Source organism: Kogia breviceps, chromosome 12, assembly GCF_026419965.1.
Source record: "Kogia breviceps isolate mKogBre1 chromosome 12, mKogBre1 haplotype 1, whole genome shotgun sequence".
NCBI classification, from domain to species: Eukaryota; Metazoa; Chordata; class Mammalia; order Artiodactyla; family Physeteridae; genus Kogia; species Kogia breviceps.
The window spans coordinates 44523488-44544807 of record NC_081321.1 but is presented as its reverse complement, the minus strand read 5'-3'; the positions used below and the strand labels follow the sequence as shown (position 1 = coordinate 44544807).

The window sequence follows — 21320 nt, the reverse complement described above, 5'->3', positions numbered from 1 at the left end:
CCCATAGCTGGGTTTGTGTTTGCCTAGGATTTGCATGTCACCCCAGCTTCCTGACAGTTTCCAGGGCACCATCCTTCATCCTCTTCATCCTCACCCTTTGGGAAGCCCCTGTAGGAGGGTCCTGGCGGTCACCCAGGAAGCAGGCACAGGCTGGTTTCTACAGGACCGGCCTTTCTATTACTGCTGCCAACTCCCACCTGAGGGACCAACACTTTCAGGACTACAGTCAGCTTCTTGCACTTGACAGTTACCACTAAAGGCTGAATCTGTGCCCCTGTCTGTCTTTGTTGGCTGCTGGGGTGGGTTCCAGGGGCATTTGAGCCTCTGTTTGCTTGGGGAAGCCGCTCCTTCCCTCTCGGTGCCTCTCGTATTTCCTTACTTACCAGTCAGAGCTGTGCGAAATGTGCACGGTCAGGAGATGCCCAGCGCAGTGAAGCAGGCTCCTTCTGTCCCTGCCCACTCACCAGCTCTGTGCCCCTGATGGGCTGAGAGGGACTTGGTCTTTCAGGAGTGAATTCTGTGAGCTGAGCCAGAGGAGGAGACCAGGCTCAGAGGCTAAGCCAGCTGCCCAAGGTCACACAGCTGGTTGGCAGCAGAGGTGGGTTTTGAAGCCACTTGTGTCTTGATTCCACATGTATTCCCCTTGTAAGAATCTCTAGCAGGTAAGGGAGACCCTGGTCCTAGGCTGAGCAGGAAAAAGGGAAGAAGATAGTTGTGAACCATGAGACCTGGGATATAAGGGTTACAGTGTTTGGGGGTGGGGTGGAGAGGGCAGAGGTGGGTAGAGGGAAACAGGGAGGCATGGGAGGACCAGGAAATGTTGGCTGGGAAGAGCACTGTCATTCTTAAGAAGTTGTGTTGGACATGCAATGACATGTATTAGAAATGCTGTGAGCGTACCAAGTAGCATGCATTTGGGGTTAGAATCAATAATACTCACCAAAGAGGGTGAACAGGAAAATTCTGAGGACTCCATGCCAGAGAGCCTGGAGCCTGGTTGGCCAACCAACGTCGTGTGCATTCTTAAGTCCTCCTGTCTCAACACTAGCCAGACTCGAGTTTCATCCCAGCCTGCCTGTGTCTGTCCCCTGCAAAGCCATGTGGCTGTACCTGGCGGTGCTCGTGGGCCTGTACTACCTCCTGCGCTGGTACCGGGAGAGGCAGGTGGTGAGCCACCTCCAGGACAAGTTCGTCTTCATCACGGGCTGTGACTCGGGTTTCGGGAACCTGCTGGCCAGGCAGCTGGACCTGCGAGGCTTGAGGGTTCTGGCTGCGTGTCTGACGGAGCAGGGGGCCCAGCAGCTGAAAGGCCAGACGTCAAACAGGCTGGAGACAGTGATCCTGGACGTCACCAAGACTGAGAGCGTCGCTGCGGCCACCGAGTGGGTGAAGGAGCATTGGGGACTGAGATACCACCCAGATTTCTTTTGTGTTTATTTACTGAGAAGATTTCCATAATGTTTTGATTTTCAAAGCCTTGATGTTGCATTGGAATTAATGCAGGTTGTTTCAAAGCTTGTCCCCTGATGTCCAATGCAACCCTGTTCTCTAAATTCTCCTACCCTGGGTTTTCAAGTGTGTCTTTCCCAACCAGCTTGCAGAAAGTGATTATTCATGTTTTTTTTCTCTTTGGTATTTCTTTTCTTTTCCCATTCATTTCCTTTTTCCTTTCTCTTCTCTAGTTTTCCCTTCGTTTCTGTTTCTTATCTTTCCTCTCTACCTGTCTCTGTCTCTCTCCTATATGATGTTTGTGAACAGCACTCTATTTTCCCAAACTCTGTCTATGCACTTAATAAAGATGGGTTTATTGCCTTCTGAATGCCAGGCACTGAGGAGCAGAGAAATGAGTAGGACCATCTCTGCCTTCCAATAGCTCAAAGAATATCCAAACCCTGACACACTACAGCTACCACGCCCACCTTTCCTCTCCCGACCTCTTCTCCCTTATACCTTGTGGCACATTGTTGTTGACTCAATTAAAAAACTCAGTTGGAAGGTGACTTGGAACCACAGCTGGGTCCTCACTCATGGGCCCAGCACGGTGCTGCCCTCTCACCCTCACTGTTCCCAGGTCTCTGGGGCCTGGTGAATAACGCTGGCATCTCAATGCCCACAGCACCCAGTGAGTGGCTGACCAAACAGGACTCCATGAAGATACTCGACGTGAACCTGTTGGGGGTGATTGAGGTGACCCTGAGTCTGCTGTCCCTAGTTTGGAAGGCGAGGGGCCATGTGGTCAATGTCTTCCGCGTCATGGGCTTGTTGAGTCTTTTGGGTGGGGGCTACTGCATGTCCAAGTATGGTGTGGAGGCTCAGACTCCCTCAGGTATTGGCCTGGCACAGAGGCCCTCCCTGGTTCCTCCTGCTTCTATGCTTCTTGTCCGGGGGGCGGGGGGTGGCTTTTATAGGGGTTTCCTTTCTTCACAGACCTAGAGGCCCTTCCTTCCAACCCCTCTCTCTGTGTAGGTCTTTCATTGGGAAGCACCTTTCTAAGTTTTGGGTGTCAGGATGGGCCCCAGGACTAGAGAGTTTGCTTCAATCTAACCCTGCCTTGGATGAGGGCCCACAATCAGAAAGTATCTGAAGCAGAATTGGAACCTGGATTATTTGGCCACAGAGCCCGTGTCCATAACCCCTGTGAGATTCAACTTCAGGGAGCCCTTGAGTTGGGGGTAGAATATTTGACTCGTATCAACAGATACTTCTTGGACACTTCTGTGAGTGTTCAATAAATGTGTTTGGGTTCAAGAAGATTCGGTCCTTCTCTCTTTTTTTTTTTTTTTGCCGTATGCGGGCCTCTCACTGCTGTGGCCTCTCCCGTTGCTCTGGATGCGCAGGCTCAGTTACCATGGCTCATGGGCCCAGCCTCTCCGCGACATGTGGGAATCTTCCCGGACTGGGGCACGAACCCGCGTCCTCTGCATCGGCAGGCGGACTCCCAACCACTGCGCCCCCAGGGAAGCCCCATGGCCATCATTTTTGATGGTTGTGACTACGTTAGCCATGGTAGCCTTGGCAGTCAGCAGAATGAGGGGAGGGTCCGGGAGATAAGGATCTGAGCTGAGGATTGAAGAACTGAACTTGGGAACATGGCAACCTGGCAGAGTAAGGCAGGAAGGCTTTCTGGATGAGGGAATGGTATCAGCCTAGGCACAGGGTAATTGTTGATGGCCTATGCTGTGGGGTCCACCAGGGGCAGGTGGGCATGGGTGGGCTTGTGGAGGACTGTGGGCCCTTGGCAGGTTGGGGACCATCTTGCTGTTGGCAATGGAAACCCATCGAAGGGATTTAATCAGGGGCGCTAAAATAGTCAAAGCAGCCTCTAGAGAACCCACTGGCTACAGAGCAGAGAATGGCTCTGAATGTTGGGGAGCTGAGACCGCAGGCAGGGAGATGTTCCTTAGAGTACAGTTACAATAACCCAGCTGACAGATGGTCAGGTTGTTGGCTAGAGCAGGAGAGGGGAGGGAGGGGACTGAGGAGTATGGAGGAAGTAAAATGGGCAAACTCTGGCGACTGAATACATGTGAGGGGAATAGGAGGAGATACCATATAAGTGGCGCCCTACAACACATTTGGTAGGATTTAGAGCTGATAAGTCCATGTATATAAACTCTTTAGAAAAATATTCAAACTCTATGCAGAAGCAACACCATCTTCATGAGTTTTCTCTCCCTGGCTGCTGCACTTCACAACTCCAAGTTTTCAAGCTTATTCCACCCCAATCTGTGTTGAGATTTTATTGTTTTTTGTTTGTCTCCCAAGGCTCTGAATGTCCCTCTGCCTCTTGGCCTTGAGAAGGGAGCTCTCCTACTTTGGGGTAAAGGTGGCTATGATCAAGCCTGGTTACTTCAAGACGAGCATAAGCAACCCTGAGATGTTTTCTGGGGCTTTCAGGAGGCATGGGATTGGGCCATCCCAGAGGTCAAAGAACTCTATGGGAAGACATTCCTGGCCTCATGTGAGTGAGCTGTGGACCTTGGGGAGAGAAGCAAACCCTTGTCTGGAAACCTGGGTCCATCATTAGCACCTCATCCAGTCTCAGGTCCATCCTCCAGGCTCTGACTCACCCACACAGTGGGGACATGAGCTCCATCCCCAGGATCCCATGTGGTCAACTGGTGACCTAAGGAAAGGATCCAGGCTTGGTAAACCTGGGAACCACTGTCTCATCTGAACCCCTTGTTATTTTGGGAGGAAACTGAAGCCAGAGAGGATAGACACCTGTGGACTCATGGAAAACTGACATTAGAGCAGCTGGTTTTCATGTGCTTAGATTTCTAGTGTTTATAGAAAGATCCAATTTATGTATTGGATATACTCAGAAGTAGAGCCAGAGGTCGCTTAGTGTGGAACAGTTGTTCCTGGGGTAAGAATTTGGGCGCTTCTTGGAGAATTTGAATGGATTAGTTGGGGACAGGGGTTTGTGGGGGTGGGGCAGGGGGAGGGCAGGATTTCTTAGAAGGTTTCTTCCCATATTAGAGTTGTGAATTGGAAAGGAGGGATGTGGAAGTATATAAGGAAAGTTTCTCATCCTGAACAGACATCAAAATAACCGAAAATATTTTGAAAAAATGCAAGTTGAATCTCTGTCCTTGGTCATGAACTGCATGGACACACTCTGACCACCTGCCACCCACACACCTGATGGTACTCACCTGACTGGGATGTCAAGCTCATCTACTTCCCAAGAGCTACATACCCTCCTTCCTGATGAATGCCATGGTCTACTGGCACTCCTCAAGGGCCAGGGCCCTGTGAAGTCAAGATTGGGCTGTATGGGAGGTCTAGTTGGGTTGCTGTGTGAGGGATGATGCTTCAAGAGGAGGGAAAAAAGGTGGAGGGAGGGAGCTCTCCAGTCTCTAAGGTCATGTAGCTCATCCTCCTCCTCATCTCTGCTCCAGGCTTCTTCTGAGGCTCTGGGGATATTAGGAAGAAAGGACCAAGTTTTGCAGCTGAGGAACAGGGATCCAGTAGCACACATCTGTGCCCTGGTCCTTGAGCAGCCTCTCAAGGCTCTGAGCCTCATGGCCCTCCTGCCACCTTGAGGAATCTGCACTGTATGGAGGGTGTGAGCCACTGGGAGGGGGCTCAGCCCCACCTGCTCTGCCTCGGGTCATCTCCTCAGAGTGTGCCTTCGTTTCCTCATCCCACAGGATGGAACTGGCCTGGAGGAGGCAAAGGGTCCTCTCTCCACTGAAAATATCTGTGAACAGGGGTTGGGGATGCACAGGGCAACCACCAGCCTGACCCATCAGCCTCATGTGCCAGCTGAATAGAGAGGCCACTTATCAGAGTGGGCAGCATTCTCAGTCCTAGGAGAAGAGCTCTCCGTGTGGTCCTGAAGTCCTCCCAACCACCATTCCATGGCCTGCATTTTTCTGATGTTGAGAGTTTGAGTCCAGGGAAATGCTGCTTGAGCCAGCAGTCAGCAGACGGGCCCATGAGACGGTGAGTCAGGCCCAGGCCTGCGCTGGAGCAGTTGCAAGTCATTCTTTTTCAGGTCTAGAGACAAACCCCTGGATCTCACCAGCTGGGACTGTCTGAAGAACTGGGACGCCCCTGGGCCTGCTCAGCCCTTGAGTGACATTGTCTGACTTCTTCCAGCCAAAACTTCCTTGTTCACTCACGAAGGAGGCAGACAGACTTCTGAGATGCCTCCCAGATCCATTGTAGACAGTGCTGTGCCTTGGGATGGGTATGAAGTAGGTGAGGTTCGCCTCCACCTCCCACCTCCTACCTCCATACCCTGCAAGCTTTGGGTCTGCTCCCCAGGGCTGGGTCCATGAACTGACCCCCACGCCCCCTACTCCCACCACCCTTGGTATAGAATGGCCAGAGTCTCTGAGATTTGTGGTGACATTCTGGAGCTGACTAACCTTGGTAGATAGATAGCATAGAGCAGAGAGATGCATCGTTGTCCCTTCACTCTAGAGAACTCTGTGGCCTCATTTCTGTGTCAGACCCTCTAGACAGGGAAGGTGTAGGCAGTTGGTCCCGGGTCCCTCAGAATGAGCCCGGGCTCTTTTCTCAGGCCTATCCTGAGAAATGGTGACCCTAGACATTTATCCAAAGAACCACCACAAACTCCAGAATAATTCTGTCCCCATATTTTATGCAGCCCTGGGCATGGCCCCTCACTAGTCATACCTCTGTCTCATATCCTTGCTTCCTTTTCTTTACTGGCTTCCCTTCTACCTTTCTGTGTGTTCTTTGCCCCATTGCCTAGAATCCCTCCCTTCCCTCCAAGTCCTGACCCTGAGAGTTTTCTAAGTCCCTGACCCCAGTCCTCTGCTCTTCCCATATGTCATCCCCTCTCCGGGCCAAGGACTTGGCCCCAGGCCCTTCCCACAGCTGCCCAGGGAATTCATGAACTATCCTCATCATCTGGCTGGACCTCAGTCTCAATGATGCTTATCATCTAGCTTGGTCTCAGTCTCAGTAATGCTCATATCAGAACTCTCTATTCTCCTGCCTTCTCTCCCTATGCCCAAAGTGTCTCCTCCTGACTTTTCTTGACCCCTGTGGTTCTACCTGTTATCAGAATCATTTTGACTCCTGGCCTCCCTTCCCTCTGCGCTTTCCATTAGTCACTGTGTCAGTTGACTTTACAGTCCCTTCCTTTCACTGACATCATGCCCTTTCGGGCTCCTCAGCTCCGCCTAGCGTGTATCTGGTCCTGGGGGTAGAAGAAAAATGCTCACTGGGGGCCCTGCCCAGGGGAGCTTACGTGTCCTTGGTCCTTGACTCCCTCCATTTGCCTGGTTGCTGGGTGAGAGGGGTGCTGGGCCTGCTTGGAGTGCAGTGGGGACCCCTCATTGGTGACCTGAGCATCACCTCCCCAGGACCCAGGTCCTGAGCCCCTCAGGGGTTTCTGCTTTCTGGGAGTTGGGGCCTCACATAACCAGTATCCCTTAAGTGGGGACCTTCTGCCTCTGCACTCAGGACAATGGAGGCACATCCACCCTGGGACAGACCCTTTATTTCTCATCATCTCTCGTAATGGAGACTCACCTAAGGACAGAGAATTCCAAAGAGCTGATAACCTGGAATTCATTTCTCTTGGGGTTTGGAGGGCACAAAACCAATTTTGTTTGTTTTGCATTAGTGAATTTGTCTTAATTTTTCCACCGAAAATAACAGTTACATTTCTTCACATGTCCGCATTCATGACAAATGATTTTGATCCCTGGGCTGGAAGTGGGGGATTTCCAGGAGGGTCCTCTGGGCTGAGTTCTCCTTCCTTCTTTCCTCTGCTCAGACCACCCAGGTGAGCCACTTCTCAGAACTAACATCACCACTGTGGTTTTTCCCATCCTTGGCATCTTCACCCATTAGGGCTGGGGGAGAGAGAGAGGGAGCCACCAGGGCTGTCTGAAGTGACAAAGCTTCAGGTTGGACTTGAATTTCTTGCATCGAGGCAAATTGGCGTGGTGATGCATCCACCTATACAAGTTATAGAGTGGGTCACCCAGGGGCTGTGCATCTGTCGCTGGCAGCAGAAGGGAGGAGAGCTCTTCTCAACAGGCTCCAACAGACTGGGGCTCAGAGGACCACCCTCTCCTGCTATCTCCTGAGCCCAATTCTTCTTGGCCATCACCTCTCCCGTCTGCTATGGCGGCTATCACGGACCTCTCCGGTTTTTTTTGTTTGTTTTTTGTGGTACGCGGGCCTCTCACCGCTGTGGCCTCTCCCGCTGCGGAGCACAGGCTGCGGACGCGCAGGCTCAGCGGCCATGGCTCACGGGCCCAGCCGCTCCGCGGCATGTGGGATCTTCCCGGACCGGGGCACGAACCCGTGTCCCCTGCATCAGCAGGCAGACTCTCAACCACTGCGCCACCAGGGAAGCCCCGGACCTCTCCTTTATGTACCGCTGGTTCAAGAACTGCAATCTGGTCTGCAACCTCTCGGACAAGTACGTCTTCATCATGGGCTGTGACTCGGGGTTCGGGAACCTCCTGGCCATGCAGCTGGTTGATCGGAGCATGCGGGTGTTGGCTGCTTGCTTCAATGAGGAGGGGGCCCAGAAGCTTCAGCAGGATACCTCCTACCAGCTGCAGACCACCCTATTGGATGTCACCAAGACTGAGAGCATCAAAGCAGCAGCCCAGTGGGTGAGGGACCAAGTGGGCGAGCAAGGTGGGACGAATTGCATTCTTTGGCTTTCTCAGTTTATCCTTCTTTTTCTCTCTTTCTCCCACAGGTATCTGATAGTTATCAGGGACCCTGTTGTTCAGATGGGATGGGAGAGGTGATGTAGAGACAGGGGCCGGGCCTGTAGCTCAGTGGGATTGGACCTGTTGCAGGGTTTGGACTGTCCACATGAAGAGGTGATTTCCCAAGGAAGTTTATTTTTCCCCAGAAACTTAGAGGGTTAGCAGGGTTTGGGGGAGGTTGCACTAGAAGTTCAGGGAGGGAATATGCGTTCCGTCTGTCCAAACGTTTGAAGATGGAGTTGCCTCACCGGGACTTTGGTAGTCCTAACTATCAGCTCCTATAAAAATGTGAGCACATTCCTTGTCGGGATCAGGCTAGGGGGAGGAGAGAGGGACCATGAGGTTGGACTCCCTGAGTAAGGACATTTGTTCTCCTTGACTGTGTCAGGCTAGACTGCAGGGTGGGGAGCGAGATCTCTCCTCTTCCTCATATCATGATGGATACCAGGTTGACCTAAGGGTAAGTGCCTATGTCAAGGTGACTGCTCTTATTGGGAAAGGAGGCTGTGAGCTAGGGATGGACTAGGACTGAATGGGGACCCACCCAGGGATCTTCCCACACGCAAGATGTGGGTGTAGGAATGTAGGAACTGGGGGCTCAGTTGTAGAAGGATCAGCCTGGGGGAAGTCCTGACTCCTGAGGGAAATAATCTGGGGTCTGTGCACACGAGTCAGGGCAGGAGAGCTCTGGGGCCCAGGAGGGGCAGACAATAACTCTTGCTTTATTTTCCTCCTTGGCATTTACCACTATCCAATATTCAATATATTTTTCTTATTTATTTTCTATTTTTCCTGCTAGAATAAAGCTTCTAGTGGGGGAGGTGTTTTTTCCTTTTATTTATTATATATCCTTAGTGCTTAGAACAGTGTCTGGTATCTAGTAAGGTGCTCAATAAATATTTGTCAAATGAACTAAGTTATGAATAATTCAGCAAGAGTCAGTTTCTTTCTTCAACAGGCTGCCTCCGCCCAGTGCCCTACATTAGCTTTGAACCAGTTGTGTTAATGACTCACTAGGTATACTACTTTCCTATTGCTGCTGTAATAAATGCACCCAAAGTCAGCGGCTTAAAAGAGCACACGTTTATTATCTTATAGTTCTGGAAGTCAGAAGTCCAAAATGGGTCTCACTGGACTAAAATCAAAGTGTTAACAGAGCTCTAGGGAAAACTGCATTTCATTGCCTTTTCCAGCTTCTAAAGGCCGCCTGCATTCCTTGGCTCATGACCTTCTTCATCTTCAAGGCCAGCAAGGTTGCGCTGAATCCTTTTCAGGCTGCCATCTCTCTGGTTCTCTGTCTTCTGGCTCCCTCTCCACTTAGAAGGACCTTTGTGATTATACTGGGTTTGCCAAACTAATCCACGATAATTTCCCCATTTTAAGGTCAGTTAAGCAATTTAAATTTCATCTGCTACCTTAATCCCTCCTTCCCATGTAATCCACCATATTCACAGGTTCCAGGGATTAGTATGGGGACATCTCTGGAGGGCCATTGGGCAACATCTTTGGTCTAAGAAGCACTGGGAAATGGGAGGAAGGGATACTTGCATGCTTTCTTTTTGCCCCTCAGAGTCTCTGTACATGACAAGTTGGCATGACCCTAAAGCTGTTCACACTGTTTTGAAAGTTCTCTAGTTCTCTTTGCAGAAAAAAAAAAAAAATTAAGGTTGTCCTGGTTTGCCAGCAGGCAGAGCTATTTACCAGGGATGATCAGAGGTAGCAGCGAGTGTGTGTCCCTTCTCCACAGGCAGAGACCACTCAGGTTTTACAGTCTTTGGGTCTCAGGAGCTCATTTATTCCACTGTAAGACAAAAGTCTCCCCTAGCTGGGAAGACTCTGAGTCCTGCCAGCCAGTTGGTCTCCTGGGGTCTCTTCTTGGAAGAAAGCAGGAAGATAGGATGGGGACACAGCTTGTGTGGAGACCCCAGGCCTAGGGGAAGGGGTGAACCATGATTGGTGTTTACATCCAGACCTGCCCACGTGTGTGTGGAAGAGTATCTTGAGGCTACAGAGGCCAAGGTGGGGTAGTGAGATAAGGGAAGGGAAAGGGAAGGAACCCCAAGCCCCTCCCCCAAGTGGAATTTTACTTGGAACCTCAATATGTAAGACAAATGAAAATTGAGGTTCTTCTGCATCTCCTTTCCTTATCAGGTTCTGGGGTTCAGCCTGAAAGCTCTCAGGACTGCAAACCACGGGCTGGAAACAACTGTCCTAATCCAGTCAACAATGAACCTGAGGCCCAGGGAAAGGAAGTGACTTGTCCAAGGCTGGAGGTAGAACCAGGACTAGAACTTGAGGCTCTTCAAACCTGGCCCCTGCAGAGCTGAATGACAATACCTAGCAATATTTCTCTCCATTTATACCAACTCAATTTAAATATCTCAAAGGGAGCCCTTTTCACATTTTTCCAAAATTATTTTATTTAAATGTCTTCTGTATTTGTTTATAAGTCTTATTTATTTCTTCTCTGGTTTCTGAGATCATTGAGGAATAAGACCATGTTTTGTTCATTTAACGTCTCTAGCACCTTCCTCTGTAACTGACAGATGAATGAAATGAATGAATGTGTGAATGGATGAATGAATGAATGAATGAATGAACAGAGTAATTTTGGTAATGTGTGAAATGGAGTTGGTTTCTTACACTCAGGTGAACAGAGAGGGGGAAGCATGATGGGGGAAGGAATTGAAACATTCATTCACTGGTATGAAAATGAGATCTCTTTTCCCAGAGCCAATAGCTTAGATGCTATTAGCTAAAGCCTGGATTGTAGCTGGTACAGTGTCCAGCTAGCTGGCAGACTGTGTGAATCAGAAAAACTGCCCCTTTAGGGAAAACCCATTAGTAAAAGGCACATGTTCCTTTGGGCTGTCATAGCTCCCCACACCCCCCCCACGCTGCCAGACTGGCTGTCTTGTGCCTTGTGACATGCTCAACCATCCTCAGCAGCCCTGAGCTGGGGGATCATGGACCCTGGTGCTTTTCCAGAGACACTGCTGATTTTTGTCTGGTTCTCCCTCCCTCCACTGCACCCCCAGGCCTCTGGGCCCCGGTGAACAATGCTGGTGTAGGCCTGTCCAGTGGTCCCAATGAATGGCTGACCAGGGAAGATTCTGTGAAGGTGATCAACATGAACGTGGTGGGACTGATCGAAGTGACTCTCCATATGCTGCCCATGGTCAAGAAGGCCCGGGGCAAGGTCGTCAACATGTCCAGCTCTGGTGGCCGTGTGGCTATCATTGGTGGTGGCTACTGCGTCTCCAAGTTTGGCGTCGAGGCCTTCTCTGACAGCATCAGGTGACTGGGCCCAGGTGCCAAACCATTCAGGGTAGGAGTTCTGGGGGTTTCACCTCAGGAAGAGAGAGCTGGGTGGGGGCACCCTGTGGGCAGGGGAGGTCTGGAGGGAAGATGCTAAAACGGTAGCAGGAGGAAGGCTAGACCTCCAGGGGCCTTCCTCAGGGACCCAGAGAAGAGGGATGAGAAGAGGTGTGGTGGTGATGAGCAGCCTTCCCTTGAGCTGTCTCAGAATAAGCAACACGCTGCTTGGGCCTGTGGGAGTAGGAGGGACAGTCCCCCAAACAGACGGAGAGGTCTGGGGGCAGATGTGCTGCGGGCAACCCTCCGAGAAGGATGCAAGCCTTGCGTAGATCCCTTCACTCCTTTGCCACCTAGGCGTTGGGGGTGGGGCTGAGTGGGAGGGACCTGGTCGGAGCAAGGCTTTGGTCCAGATTCCTCCCGGCTAGGCTGGCCTAATGTGAATTGTCCAGAGACAGGCTTGGGAAAGGGCTTATCTGCATGAAAGCAGTGCTGGGCCTGGTGCAAGGGTGAGGGGCACACCTCCAGGTTCCTGATCTCTGGAGATCAGCTCCTCTAGAGGTGTCAGAGGTGACTTTCCCTGATGATCCTTTGTCATCATGGAGTCCCAGACTGAGTCCAGCTCTTCTTTCCCCGGCGTGAGCTCCACTACTTTGGGGTGAAAGTCAGCGTCATTGAGCCGGGGAACTACAGGACATCCATTCTGGGCAAGAAGGACCTGGAGGGCGTGGACAAGAGCATGTGCAAGCTGTGGGAGTGGCTGCCTCAGGAGACCCGTGAGAGCTATGGAGAGGAGTACTTCCATATCTGTGAGTTCCCCAGGAGAGAAAGGGATCTCTGAGAGGGATGGAGAGGTCTTGGGGGTCACTGACCCACTTTCATTTTACAGATGATGGGATGGAGGCTCAGAGGGGTTATGAGCCCAAGGCCACACAGCTGGTGGCAGGGCTGGGATTTGAGAACTGCTGGGGGAGTGACAAAACCATAGCTGCGGGGAGATGGGGTTGTTAGGAGAGATGCGGCCCATCCACCCCTGGCACCTGCCTTCCCCCCAAACATCCGTATGCAGGTGAATCAGGTGAAAATGCACTGCCACGAGTACAGAGAAGCTATTAAGAGCACAGCTACTTGAGCCAGACTGCCTGGGTTTGAAGCCTGGCTCTGCCACTTACAGGCTAGGAGACTTTGAGAATATTACCTAGTCGCCTTAAGCCTCAGTCTTCTCATCTATAAAATGGACTTAATGATAGTGCCTACCTCACAGGGCTGCTGTGAGGATTAATATCTGTGAAGTATCTCTCAAGTGCTTGTCAAATCAGTAAAGTGCTTGTCAAATCAGTAAAGTGCTTGTCAAATCAGTAAAGAGGAAAATCACACAAATGTTTAAAAGGAAGGGGCTCTGGGAGCTCTCTTTCTCCCTGGCCTAAGGGTCTCCTGTGAATCTCAGGTGTTTCTGGAGAGTAGAGGAGGGACATCACAGCTGTTTACTATACTGTCCCAAACTCACAGTTTGGGGAATTCTTCCAGTTTGAGGGATGCACGGAGCCCCCACCATTGAGGAACAAGAGGAGGGGTGGGCTGCAGGTGCAGCGGAGGAGGGATTGGCCAAAAGACCTGGTGGAGTACCTCATGGTAGGAGAGAGAGGCCTACTCTGAGGACCAGGAGGCCCCACATTCACTCAGAGCATCTAATCCCAAAGCCAAGCCAGTTGGTTTCAGGTGAGGATCATCCACAAGATTTCCTGCTTCTCTCCATTTCTCCCCTCCAAGAGCCTGGAGGGGGAACAGCCCCTCAGGGCCAGCCTTGGAGCTGCCCTGGTGTGGGACAGAAAGGTGGGGCTGGCATTTTGCTGGCTCAGGAAGTTCCCTTGGTCCAGAGTGAAGCAGCCGGCTCTCAGCCCCGTCCTGCTCCATTTGGGCCTCAGTGACCTAGTCATATATTTCCCTAACCCGGATTTTTTTCCCTCTCTTTTACTTGACTTCCATGAACATCCCTGAGAGGCACTTTCCTGTTGTGGTTAAGCTCTTAGACTCTGAAACTAGGCTGCCTGAGTGTAAATTTCATCTCTCCTGCTTGCCTTGGGCCAGTTACTCAGTTTTCTCATCTGTAATGGGTTATAAAAATTAAATGAGTTAATATATAAAAAGTGCTCAGAATATTATCTGCTTCCTGGTAGGAACAATTTGATTTAAAAGTTTGTTGTTTTTATCTATTACCAGTGTAATAGAGAAAAAGAGCATGGCCTCCTTTTCTCTATTACTGGTACCTGCGAGCTGTAAGTTCTTGTGTTGCAAAGAGATATTCTTAACTAGCAATCATCCAAAACCCAAAGTGATGAATTTTTTGTTTGTTTGTTTGTTTGTTTGTGGTACGCAGGCCTCTCGCTGTTGTGGCCTCTCCCGTTGCGGAGCACAGGCTCCGGACGCGCAGGCTCAGCGGCCATGACTCACGGGCCCAGCCACTCCGCAGCATGTGGGATCCTCCCGGACCGGGGCACGAACCCGTGTCGCCTGCATCGGCAGGCGGACTCTCAACCACTGCGCCACCAGGGAAGCCCCCAAAGTGATGAATTTAAAACTTATACCCAGGAACTCTGAATGGGCTAAATATGATCACTCAATCAAATTAACGGCAGGTATCTAACTGTCTGGGGGGCAGGGGTGGTTATTCTAGTGACATGCTCTCCTGGACCTCATACATCCACAGAGTAAAAAGCCAAGACACCATAACTTAAAAAACCATAACAGCCATTTATTCACTTAATACACATTTTATTGAGAGCCTACCACATGCCAGGCACTGGGTAGGGCCAGGGGTGAGAATGGAGAAAGCAGCAGGGCACCCAGCTGGCTGCCTGCAGCTTAAGGCCCAGTGGAGGAGATAGATCTTAATGACAACACACACATTTAGTGACAAATGTGGATAATTACCATGGGGAGAAACACAAGGCCATGAAAAAAAAAGAATAGGGTTGGGAGTGAGGTGCCAGTTTAGATTATGGTGTAGGGAGGGCTTCTCTGAGTTGATTTTGGGGAAGAATAAGTTAGGCATTGTTGGAAAGTGGATAAGCAAGAAAGTTTCTTCAGGAAGGCCCTGAGGCAGGAAACTCTTTTTTTTTTTTTTTTTTTTTTTTGCGGTATGCAGGCCTCTCACTGTTGTGGCCTCTCCCGGTGCGGAGCACAGGCTCCGGACGCGCAGGCCCAGCGGCCACGGCCCACGGGCCCAGCTGCTCCGCGGCACGTGGGATCTTCCCGGACCGGGGCACGAACCCATGTCCCCTGCACCGGCAGGCGGACTCTCAACCACTGCGCCACCAGGGAAGCCCGAGGAAACTCTTTAGAGGAACTTTAAAGATACCAGAGGGTGGGGAGCAGTGCAGGGGAGCAGAAGGGAACCAGGATAAATTAGAGCATCAAAGCACACTGAGGATTAAGGATGTGATCTGCTCTGTGATTGGGAAAGATTGCTGTGGTTGCTGCAGTATTCCAGGCTAGACATGTCGGTGGTTTGGGCTACAGAGAAGTGGAGGAGATGGAAAGAAGTTGATAGATGCCCGGTGTGTATTAGACCTCCTGGTACTGGGAGGGACAGAAAGCCATCCAGGACGAGTGCTAGGTTTAGTTCCAGAAACCTGATGGGTGGAGGCATCATTCATTCATTGATTTAGGGAAAAGTCAGGGAGAAGTATTTGGAGAAGTATTCCTTGGGGAAAGTAATCTTTCAGTTCTGGACATATCAGAATTCTGTGAGGAAAAAAAAAAAGTCCTGAGGATCAGTTAGGGCTTTCTCAGTTACAAGTGACAGAAAATCCAACCCAAATCATTTAAGCAGAAAAGAAATTTCTTGATGCTTATTACTAAAAAGTATAAGGATATGGGCTTCAGGCACTGCCTGATCCAGTCCGCAAATGATGTTCTTAGGACCTGCTTTCACCCTATTTCTTTTTTTTTTTTTTCAGTACTTATAGATTTATTCAGGCCTGTTAGAGGTCTTAAAGTAACCAGGAATTGCAATAAATATTTGAACAGAGGGCTGGATGTTTCAAATGCTAAATAAATCGATAGAATTAGAGCTAATACACCAGCTGTGTTAATCCATGTGACTGCCCTTTGTCTTGTGCTCACTCAGCTGACACTTGTCCTTTACAATCCAGCTGTGGTAAACCCTTCACTAGCTGAGGAAAGCTCTATTTTCATTTCAAATCACCCTATTTCTTGGCTCTGCTTCTTCTGTACTGGCTTCAGGCTTACAACTCTCTCCCCTGTCGGGGGGGGGGGTCACATGGCTGCAGCATCTCCTCATCTCCTCCCAGGATAGTCCTTTCCCGTAGCTCCCCCAAACGGTCTAAGATTTAGTCTGACTTGGCGGGCCAATGATGGCAGGAACAGAGGGAATTGCAGGATGTACTCAACCCTGAGCCCATCACTGTGCCCAGGGAAATGTGAAGCTCTGATTGGCTCAGGCTGGGAGACCAAAGGACTCAGAATGGAAGAGGCATGGATTCCCAGAGAGAAATCTGTAGCTGTTGCTATAAACAAGGGGAATAGCTGTTTGGGGGTTGGGGGGAGTATAATATATATTCCCTGTGAGTTTCCCCTAAAACTCTCAGTTAGCAAAGAATGATCCAAGTTATTTATGGGGTCACTATGAGGCTGGGGTGGAACACAGATTCAGGCAGCATCTGGAAACCTCACAAAGGCGTTTTCTAAGTAGCTCGATGCAGGCAGAAGCTGTAGAGTCTTCTGTGAGGTCCATAAAAGAATGTGTAGAAAGGCGAACTTCCTCCGAAAACCACTGTTGAAAAGCTGATGCTCTTCAGAAGAAAAGTAAGGGTTGGGTTATAAAATACTATAGGCTGATTCACTGTAGTTCTCTCCATGATTTCAGAGGAAAATTTTTACGCAGGCATTTGACTACTTCTGGATAAAAAATTTTCCAAGTGATCATACTCTAATTTTTACTTCAGTTTTACTAGTGTTTACTGGGATACACAAATGAGACAAAAATCTCTAGGAATCTAGAAGGGGAGGTCTGAAAGCAAGTATAACGCCACACAAATTGTGCAACAATGGACATGCATACAAAACAAAGCAACAACTGAGCCTGCGCGTCTGGAGCCAGCGCTCCGCAACAGGAGAGGCCGCGACAGTGAGAGGCCCGCGCACCGCGATGAAGAGTGGCCCCCGCTCGCCGCAACTAGAGAAAACCCTCGCGCAGAAACGAAGACCCAACACAGCCGTAAATTAATTAATTAATGAATTAATTTTAAAAATGACGTAAATGATAAAAACAAAGCAACAGTACAGGGACTTAATTCTGCTGTCACAAAAGCCTTCACAGAGGTGACCATTGGTGTCCTAGTGAGTTTTGAAGAATAAATAGGAGTTCACCAAAAGGGTAAAAGATGGCAAGTTTCACAGAGCGAAGAGCGTGAGCAACAGTTTGGAGACCTGGCATAGCACTTGTGTGCTTTCGAAGGTGGTGTGGATGCAAGCTATAGGTGACAGTAGTCCCTCTAACCGTGTTACACAACTCTCTAAACTTCAGTCTCTCCACGATAAAGTATAATAATCCCTCTCTTGTGGGTTGTTAGGAGAGTTAAATAAGAATGTAACGTACTCAGCTCAGCCATATAATAAGGGCTCAACACAATCTTAGCCATCGTTGTTATGACTAGTCTGGCCTGAGTGTAAAGTGTAAAGAGGTGGGGATGGGGATGAAACTGGGAGACATTACGAGTCAGAGAGTAGAAGACTTTGATGGCTCCAATAAAAAGTGTGGCTCTAAAAAAAAAAAAAAAAAAAAAAAAGAAGTGTGGCTCTCATCCTGAAGGACTTTGGAGAGCCTTTTATTAAATGGCTCTGAAATGACCTGATCAAATTTGTGTGCCATGGGAAGGATGAGGGTGGAGACGTGAGACCAGCTGGGAGGCCACCTCAGAAACCCAGTGAAGGAACGACGAAAGCATGAAGTGAAAGGTCTTGGTCATTGTGGGAAGTATGTATGTATGTGGGGTGTTGGGGGGGGGCGGGTGCTGTGGAGACAGACTGAAGAAATACTTAGGAGTGGTCACAAACACCCCTGGACACGAACTCCAGCAAGCTGTTATGGCCAATCAAACAGGCCCCTGGCTTGTGAATCCGGGAACAGGCCAGGTATCTTGGAGTGATTTTTAGCTATCCCCAAAATAGAACCGTATTGGAAATGGCTAGTTAATAGCAACCTAACCTAGGCACATTCCCGAAGAAGCAGCAACACAGCCACCTGCCAAGTTTCTTTCTTTATCTCAACCCTGCCAGGGAAGCCACCAAAAATTCTCCTTTTAGTCCCCTTTCTTCCTAGGGAGGGACTAGGACCATTGGGTCCATACTGAGTGCCAAAGCCTAGTGCCTGCTATTTTATAGACTTTATTTTGCTAAATTCTCACAAGAGCACAAACGTTTCCTGGATGCCCACATGCAAAGCCTGAGTTATCCCTTGCTATCCAGGAGACTGACAGGGGCTAAAGGGTACCCCTCTCTCCCTCAATCCATGTCTAGCTGGGTGCCCAGCACAAAGCAGGAGCGCAATAAATATTTGAGAGAACATGGAAAGGTTGTGCCTTAGACTATTTCAGAGTCTCAGGCAGCTTCTTCCACCCCACTGCTTGTGTACGTCTCTCATCTTTCAGAGCCTAGTTCCAAAGCCGTCTCAGCCCATCAGCTTGCCTCATCCTCATCAGCCCACACAGCCTTCCCTGCCTCTGAGGGAGCCGTAACGCCAAGCTTCATGAATGAGTCTGTTGACACTTGCCTCCCCGCCTGGAACCTGCTGGTGGTGGACTCTGTGTCAGACCCAAGGACAGAGCACAGAGTGTCGGATTCCTAAGACATTATTGCTCTATAGACAGCCTGGCTTTAAGTCAGTGTGGCTGTTTTGGGGACCCCTAATATGTAGTTTGCCTCTTTTCACTGCAGTAGTTCTCTCTTTAAGAAACAAAAAGGGAGTTCCTCGGAGTCGGAGAGGGGGGTAAAGCATACTTGAACGACACTGTTCTACCCTCATCAACTGCCCACCAGTCTCCTGCACAGAAGGGGTGAATTCTCTGCCTTCCTGGACCATCCCCAAAGTCAGGCTAGCTTTTGCTCCCTCTTTGTTTTCAAGTTCTAATCCCTTATCACGAAGTCTGACTCTCAGGCACCACTTCCTCTTGAGTCCTTGGGGCGCTCAGTGAAGTATGAGTCCTACTGAGCTTCCCCCTTCCCAGAGTCCTGGGGTGAGGGTGCACATCAGGGCTCCTTAAGCGTATCGTGTAGCTTGTCTCCTATCTGTGTTGTAAGCTACAGCAGACCTGGACCCATCTCCACACCCGTGTGTATCATGCTAATGGAACAGCCCCTCACCTGTGCTAGAGCCTTACAAGGTACCGGTCTGTGCCTTAGCTCATCTGAGCCGCATAATGACCTTATGACCAAAGCAAAGGCAGTGTTACTATTTTTTAATAACATCTTTTCCCTGCATGCTTTTGTAAACTTGGAAACTCTAGGAAGTCCACAGGAGGAAAAAAAAAAAAAACCCTCCAGCGACTAGGAATTTCACCAGACAGACAGTATTTTTCCTTATTTCCTTCCAATTTTTCTGTGCACTTACATTCACCTGTTTTCTGTGCACTTATATTCACCTGTTTTATCCTTTTTCCTCCACTGTCTACCCTGCTATTATTCATCTTTATTATTCTCTAGGGCAGGTATTATTATCCCCATTTTACAGATGATGATAGCTTAAGCTCAAAGTCACACAACTAATAAGTGGCAGAACTGGGCACAGTTCTTCTCATTGCTAGTCTAATGCAATAGTAGGAATTCAATTCACAACTATTGAATTTGGGAAGAGTGGGTGTTTGTTTAAGGGGCAACCTGGAGATTGTGAGATCTGCCTGAAAGGTTAGATCAGTGGTCTGGTGAAAAAGGAGCTTGGATGGAATTCAGAAGAAACAATCTTTAATGAAGAATAATAGGGCCTTTTGATTTTTCCCCCCCTTGTACCCTCAACCAGATACTGACAAGTTAAAGAACACGATGCAGCTGGCAGAGCCAAGGATAAGCGAAATCACCAACAGCATGGAGCATGCTATTGTTTCCCGGAACCCCCGCATCCGCTACAGCCCTGGCCTGGATGTCAAACTCCTCTACCTCCCCTTGGCTAAGTTTCCCACCCCTGTGACAGATTTCATCCTGAGGCGGTACCTTCCAAGGCCAACAGACAGTGTCTGAGCTGGGGAACCCCAAGGGGTGGACAGTGGAGTGTGGAGGAGGGGGGGTGGGAGAAGGCACTGTAGGGTCACATGAGGGGGTATCAGATGTTCTGGGGACACCTTGCTTGGCTGACACCCTACCTGCTGCTGGTGAATTTATGGATAACTTCTAACAGAAGGCCCACTCACTGGGGCCTCACAGAAACCTGAGGTGGCCTTTACAGGTTCAAAGACCTGCAGCCTGGCCCCAAGAACATCTGTCACCCAATCAGGATATGGCTTTTTCTTGACCTGGAGGAGTCAAGGAGAGGAAAACTAGTTCCTGCTGAATCATGAGCCTCCCTCAGTTATCACCACCACTGGGAAATTTTGTGGGATAATGTAGCCCACAGGAGAACTCAACCACTTTCCTCTTGTGTCTCTAAATATGCATTAACCTTATTCACATAAACCATTATTTGAAGTATATAGTAGGACAAACAGGGAGTGCAAGATTATATCATAGTATTTTCTCTCTCTTTTATGGATTTCTGTATCCATAGGTGATTGGGACTCACATGAAGTAACATTCATTGGTTTAATCACCATTGATTAATTCTTCAAATATTTACTGAGTGCCTACTATAGACGAGTCACTGTGTAGGTGCTGGAAGCATACAAACATGATTAAATCATGGTCTTGGTTTTTCACTCTTTATTTTGTGGTTTTGTTTTTGTATTTTAGCACAATATCTAGTAGCAGAGACAGGATAGTGATAGAAGAAACCGAAATCAGAAAATCAAATTTTTGGAGCTATGAGGAACACTAGAGGTTATCTAATTCAGTAGTTCCCCAACTTGGCTGTATATCATAATCACCTGGTTAATTAAAATACAGATTCCTGGGCCTTGGTGTTAGAAAATCTGACTCATTAGGCTTGGGTGGGGCCCAGAAATCTGTATTTGTAAAAAGGACCCAGATGATTCTGATGCAGCTGGGCACTTGGAAACTGCTGATAGTTCCATAGGAGTAACTAATGCTCACATGCCATGGAGCAACTAAGCCCGTGCACCACAACTACAGAGCCTGTTCTCTAGAGCCTGTGAGCCACAACTACTGAGCCCTCGTGCCACAACTACTGAGCCCACACACCTAGAGCCTGTGCTCCACAACAAGAGAAGCCACCGCAATGGGAAGCCCATGCACTGCAACGAAGAGTAGGCCCTGGGCTTCCCTGGTGGTGCAGTGGTTGAGAGTCTGCCTGCCGATGCAGGGGACACGGGTTCGTGTCCCAGTCTGGGAAGATCCCACATGCCACGGAGCGGCTAGGCCCATGAGTCATGGCCGCTGAGCCTGCACGTCCGGAGCCTATGCTCCTCAACAGGAGAGGACACAGCAGTGAGAGGCCCGCGTACCACAAAAAAAAAAATAATAATATAAAGAGTAGCCCCCACTCGCCGCAACTAGAGAAGGCCTGCACATGGCAACGAAGACCCAATGATGAAGACCCAATGCAGCTAAAAATAAATAAATAAATAAATTTATATTAAAAAAAAATCACATTGACCCAAATGA

General features: G+C 49.4%; 1 protein-coding gene and 1 pseudogene across 1 annotated transcript; both read left to right on the top strand.

Annotated features, from left to right (window-relative positions):
• The first annotated feature begins 1098 nt into the window (after positions 1–1098).
• On the top strand, positions 1099–4761 carry LOC131766332 (retinol dehydrogenase 16-like; annotated as a pseudogene).
• A 682-nt stretch (positions 4762–5443) lies between these two features.
• SDR9C7 (short chain dehydrogenase/reductase family 9C member 7) lies at positions 5444–19784 on the top strand. The gene is made up of 5 exons (XM_059082457.1): positions 5444–5451; positions 7844–8139; positions 11255–11510; positions 12165–12340; positions 19567–19784. Exons 1-5 carry the CDS (start codon positions 5444–5446, stop codon positions 19782–19784), a joined length of 954 nt encoding a protein of 317 aa, XP_058938440.1.
• The last annotated feature ends 1536 nt before the right edge of the window (positions 19785–21320 follow it).